The 6,468-nt window shown below is 34.0% G+C and overlaps 1 protein-coding gene and 1 long non-coding RNA gene across 2 annotated transcripts in view; one reads left to right on the forward strand and one right to left on the reverse strand.

The window, feature by feature from the left end:
- Window positions 1–3,856, reverse strand: part of LOC117104576 — an 11,037-nt gene extending 7,181 nt beyond the window's left edge. The window contains exon 1 of the mRNA XM_033245430.1: window positions 3,699–3,856. Coding sequence (XP_033101321.1) covers window positions 3,699–3,713 — 15 coding nt within the window. The 5' untranslated portion in view covers window positions 3,714–3,856. The remainder of the gene's footprint in view (window positions 1–3,698) is intronic.
- A 957-nt stretch (window positions 3,857–4,813) lies between these two features.
- LOC117104574 lies at window positions 4,814–6,171 on the forward strand. The gene is made up of 2 exons (XR_004444780.1): window positions 4,814–5,393; window positions 5,504–6,171. It is a non-coding gene; the product is annotated as an uncharacterized LOC117104574 (long non-coding RNA).
- The last annotated feature ends 297 nt before the right edge of the window (window positions 6,172–6,468 follow it).

A 6,468-nucleotide genomic window follows, 5' to 3' on the forward strand; every position in this document is an offset into this window, starting at 1 on the left:
TATATATATATACCATTAGAAAAATGCCACAGATTGTACACAGAGTGCACACTGTGTCAACAGTGTGTACACACGGTGCACACTGTGGTCACGCCGTGTTTACACACAATGGCCGCCGTGTTTGGACTGAAAAAACAGTGTAGAGAATTTAAATAGTCAGCCACAGTGATCACAGTGTGTTACTACGTAAGGTACACAGAGAGAAATTCACATAGTAGTCCACAGTGTGGACACACTGTGACAAAAGTGTGTTTTATTCTTAAAATTTTCCCACCTCAGCCTCATCCATGATGGGGCTTAGGTGGATATAGTAATTTTCGTAGTGTTTATGTATTAAAGTGCCATTTTCCGGCATCTAGAAGTCTTAAATTGCCGTTTTTGGGAAAACTATGAAGTCTCAAATTGTTAAAATTTACTCATCTGCGCCCCAAAGCCATTGTGGGGCTCAGGTAGATATCGTAAGTTTTGTACTAATCAAGTTTGAGTCTCAAACCTTTTTACCTGAGCCACAACCATGTTGGGGTTCAGTTGGATATGGTAGTTTTTAGAATTGTAATTATTTAAGTGTAATTTTCGGGTACAACCTATTTAAATAATTCGGATTTTTTTTACTCAATTCGTCCAAAATAAAATAAAAAGTAAATGGCAATTTAAGTTCCATTTCCAGGCACCCAGAGGTATAAAATACTGAACTTTTCGCATCACCGCCAACCACAGTGGCGCTGACGTGGTGTGGACTCTCATTTTATTAGCACCCACCACTCATTCCTTAAATTCTGGAGACGCAACTGTTGCTGAAAACAATAGTTAAGCAAAATATATTTTCATTGGTTTTGTTGTTCATGTGAATGTCTGATAGGTTATTACTTTAAAACAATGCTAACATAGTAGGACTGAGCTGAAACTCTCCCAATTAGTAGCGTAACGTTTGTCATGCACTGTATTATGCACTATGTGGAAAACCATAATGTAATGGGACCTCTCTGATAGGGCCTGCAGTACAATCAGTGTAAAGGTGTAAGATATAGGCTAGTGTGGATTTAAAAAATGTCCTAATGATAATGTTCAAAATAAGTATCAAGGAAAGTAAGTATGATTGTTGGGAAAATGGTCAACATTTTATTTTTATTTCTCACCTTGACCTTCGCCTGGGCGAAGGTCTGGATCCCCACCTGCGTGCAAGCATAAATTAAATGAACGTATCATCGTGAGTGGATTTCCTGTACGATTTAAAAAGAAACGGCACTGGTTTGGTCTACACGAGCTCATGCTTCGTGTAGGTCTTAGGCTAACACAATACCTATATTAATAAATAAATTAATTATAATAAGAAACTTAAATGAATCTTTTGTACTAGTTCTAAATTACGTTAAAAAATTAATTAATTTCCATTATGATTTTGAATGATTTTAATCATTATTGTTATTTTTTATACGGTTATTTTTTTTTATTAAAGAGGATACGGTTATTTTTTTTTAATTAAAGAGGATTTAACATGAAACGATTTGTTTACGTATTATTGGTTATTATAACGCATTTTTCGAGAAAAGCTACATATTTAGCGCACACTCACGCCTTGATATTTAAGAAGTTTTTACGCTTACGCACATACATTTAATACAAACTCGTAAAATATAGTAGGCTATGTGATGATATATATAATGAGCCATTATCATTATTATATAATTTTCGGTACAATTCTCAGCCACTCCGGATCTTATTGCTTTCCTTCTTTCTCCTTGTATCCTTTATTATATAAAAAACATTTTAACACTAACAAAGTGGCGAATGTGTGGCGAATGTTAAATTACTGCAATTTGTACGTTAATTATTATTTTTCGAAGTGACGAATAAGTTTAATGATGAATTGCTAATTAACCAATCGTTATTATGGTCATATATTTTATACACAGTATTAGGAGGCAATATACCATAACCATATAGAAATTTAGGCAACTTTATACAAAAAATGTACGGTATGCTAACAAAAATTAGGACATTTTTCAAAAATCTTTAAATGCGTTTTTCTCAAAATGCACTTTTCCACATTCGCCACTACATTATATAAGGGACGAATCATATATTACATTGTCAATGTTATTCGACAAATATGCTAAAAATGATTTTTTTTTTGTGGAGTGTTAAAATATTAATGCATGAAGGTTATTGGAGAAATAAATTTGAAATTCAGATTTTGAATTGGCCTATACAGATTTAAAACAGGCAATTTCAGCTTGAGCTTCCGTCTGACAAAACGCCACACTACAAGCATGCTACAAGGGTGTATAATGTGGTATTGCGGCCTTTGGTACGAGCACGTTCGAGGATCAGTAAATATTTTGACACCATGAAGCGATAACATTTCTAATCTGCTTTAATATAAGTATAATGTAGTAGTTTTTGTTTTTGTTTTTTTTTTACAAAAAAAAAAAAAAATATCATGAACAGCTTATCCCAGACTAAATGTACACAAGTAAACAAGTTTCCTCAGATACAGTACACCACCACCCCCCCCCCCTTTTTTTTTTGGGACACCCATATTCAGGAAACACCCCTATTAAGGAGACACTTTTCTGTGAAACGAGGGGAAATATTATATCTTTTCGCACTACAGTCAACCCCTATTAAGAGGACACCCCTAGGGATAGGGACACTTCCCAATGGTCAAATGACCCCTATTAAGTGGACACTTAATTTTTTAATTGTATCAAAACATCTACAGCACTTAACTTTTACATTTTGACACCTTTTGAGCAATAAACCAGAATTTTCTCCCCTTAATCCATGATTGAATATCAGTACATAGGCCAACTGCATGTGTTACTTTGTAAGCCAATCTTGTCAATTTTGACCCTTTTGACTAATGGGGATTTCTTTTTCTTTGTTCTTCGTGTATTTTCATATAGGATTTTAACCCATATCAAAACATTTTACTCTATTCATGCTACATCCATCTAACAGAAAAAAGCTCAATATTTAAAAGGAAAAAGAACATTATTAGTCATTAACATTGCATAATGAAACAATAATGAGTACATATAAAATTATTGTTGTTTTAATTACATTTCCACTGATTTCATATTATAAATGAATTGTATTTGCATTGCAATTTATTGCTCTAAATATATTCTTATTCTACTGTAACTGATCCTTACGGTAAATGCTCGAATAAACGCCGCTCTCGAATAAGCGCCACACCAAACGTGATTTTTTTCTTCGTCAAGCGCCGCTCTGGAATAAGCGCCGCGGCGCTTAATCGAGAGTATTATAATAATATTACCGTGTGTAATGAAACTGGGTTTTAAATACAATGTATACACTGTTAAAATAAATAAATAACACAAGGAAGACACAAGCATTTCTTTATAAACGTTTGTTTACGATGATAGGACCTATGATAGGCCTACTAAAACGGGAATATGCCTACGTGAAATAGGTAAAACATGAGAAAGGGCATGAAAAGCGCCACGCCAATTTTTTTTAATAAGCGTAAAATAAAAGTAAAATTATAAAGAATGTCATCGTTATATGAAAACATGCTAAAAACCCCTATAAAGGGGACAATTTTATGTTTTTGGTAAGTGTCCTCTTAATAGGGGTACCCCTATTCAGGGGACACCCCTATTAAGGGGACACGTTTTTTAAGGTGTCCCTATAAGGAGTTCTATTGTATTATCAAACGAAACGAAGTTACTTACTTTGTCCTTTTCCATTGTAATGATTTAAATCTGTAAATTAGATAATAGCCCGTAATAAAATGTGGCAGAGGTATTATTTTGATACCTCCCTGTTGCTGCAGGTGGTTGGCACTAAGGTTCGAGAGTAAACGCTGCCGAGTTACCGTACTCATTTCAATAACAATGAGCGGAATTATAGGCCTATCTATATAAAATCTAACAATAAGGCCCAAAAAAATTACTTGTTTAGCTCCTCAACAATGGTTCAGTGACTTCGTTTGCATAATAGCTCAGTCTTCTGAGAAAAATCAGTCGTACGGTACACTTTTGTTTATATAAGAACCATTACAATTTTTCCCAGACTTAGTGTTCTTATTTGTTCTCTTTCCTTGCTGATTTCAGGCTCAAAATATTTTTATTTTCTTATTATTATTTCATACTTTTCAAACATAGAAAATTATTTTTGTACAGTACAGCAGTATATTTCTGTACTTTAGAGGGTTCTGTATTATTTGAACTTAATTAATGTTTATTCTTCTCTGTTGTTGTTAAGCGCCTCGAGGTTGTGTCAACGTTAGGCGCTATATAAATCCAGAATTGTTGTTATTATTATTATTATTATTATTATTATTATTATTATTATTATTATTACTATTATTATTATTATTATTATTATTATTATTATTATTATTATTATTATTATTATTATTATTATTACAGTTAGCAAGGAAACGGTTTCAGGCCCCCCAAAGTTGGGGATTACTCAACCGTAACAGACAATTTACCTACTCCTACCATGGATGCTCCTACTAATGAAGGTTTATAGCCCAGAGTAGCCGGTCTCTGGCCTTGATGACCTTGTACACTTTCTTTTCTTGATTGTGTTTCAGTTCAGTATGCCTATATTATGTTTGTTTGAGTATAGGCCTACCTCCATGTTTTCAGGATCACTGTATTTTGAGGAACAGCTTTTTTTAGGAACCGTTTGGTTATGATATATCTGGATATATAAAGTAAAGTAAATATGGTCATTATATTATGTGGTTTGGTCATGATGTTATGTAGTTTGGTCATGATATTATGTGGTTTGCTCATTATGTTATGTGGTTTGCACATTATGTTATGTAGTTTCGACATGACGTTCGGACGTACATATGGAGTATGCGAAGAAGTGTGAATAAGAAGACGGCTGTACAAGTAAGACTATATATCATGAGTTTATTCATCACAGCGGCGCTGCTGAAGTGGTGGGCGGAGCTCGTTCTGGTGGAGCTGTTGGTGCCTTTTTTAAACTAATGTGTTTCTTTATCTACTTTTTGAGCGTCGTGATCGATACTGTATTGTGCTACCATGTTGTTGAAGCAAATTACGTGCTTTTTGGTGTTGTTTAATCATTATTTTGGATCACCGCCTGAGTCAAGGATCACCCACTACACAAACGAACTGCTAGGCTAGTTATGCAGGAGCAAAGACGTTGCACCCCACCGCTGCCAGACAAACACAAGTGGCCTAAGATCTTAAAACGCAGAAAGAGAGAGAAAGCAGGAGGAATCATGAAACGCCTTAAAATTAGGAAAAGTAGACCTTAAATCCCATCTATTATTATTGGAAACGTGCAGTCACTGGACAACAAAATGGACGAACTAAGGGCAAACGTGCGATACATGAACAAATTTCGGAAAGTAGTCTCATGACTTTTCGCACGTAGTTTTCACGGTATATGTTCCTCATAGAAACCTTGCTAAGAAAGCTTCAGAACAAATTTACGACGCCATTTATAAAGTTGAAGTGGAATCCCCTGACGCTTTTTTTTTTTTTTTTTATAGTAAATGGCGATTTTAATCACTGTAATCGAAGGAAAAGTAGTGTTTATTACTACCAATATGTCAGCTGTGCGACCAGGAATGCCAGTCAACCACAGCTTTATTACTCGAATGTAAAGAACGCATATATGTGTCAACCAAGCTACCTTGTCTCAGCAATCATAACCTCGTACTGCTAAGTAGCAAATACTTACCGTTGAGTAGGATGCAAAAACCAAAGAAAATCATTGTTAAACAATGGACAGATGAATCTATACAGCGCTTACAAGGTGCTTGGAGTGTACAGACTGGGACATGTTTAAAGAAAAGTGTAAAGATCTTAACGATCTCACTCAAACATGTTGTGACTATATTGATTTCTGTTGTGAAATTAGAATTCCCAAAATAATTGTTAAAAGTTTTCAGTAACAATAAACCATGGATTACTAAAAATGTTCATTCAAGCCATTATTAAAAGGAAGAAAGTAGCCTTTAATAAAAATGATAGAAATAAACTTAAAGATATCCAAAAAGATCTTAAAACTTTTATACGTAGAGAAAAAAAATAATTACAGAATGAAAGTAGAAAATCATTTTACAGAAAATAACATGAAAATGGTATAGAATTGCATGCGCTTGATGAGTGGTTTTATGCATAAAGATAAGAGTAATAAAGTAAAATGTTTTCCTGACTTATCTGTGCAATACGCTACCGAATTGAACAATTTTTTTAACCGATTTGATTTACATGATTTTTCTTGCTTTTTTTTTCTTGCCTTTATATTTCGTTTAAAAATGGATATAATAATTTGACTTTATGTACTTTATTCCAAATACAGGTCTTAAATTACTGTTTTTATATGCTGCCATCACTCATGCATCCACAACAGAAGCTATGGGCGTTTTCCCTATACAGCGGATAGGGCGTCACGCTGACGCGTATATTAAGAATAGCAGTGGACTCCCTTCTGCTACAGTATAATAATATA

This window comes from Anneissia japonica, unplaced genomic scaffold (genome assembly GCF_011630105.1).
Source record: "Anneissia japonica isolate Jap-2015-1 unplaced genomic scaffold, ASM1163010v1 scaffold287755_len519135_cov135, whole genome shotgun sequence".
Lineage (NCBI taxonomy): Eukaryota > Metazoa > Echinodermata > Crinoidea > Comatulida > Comatulidae > Anneissia > Anneissia japonica.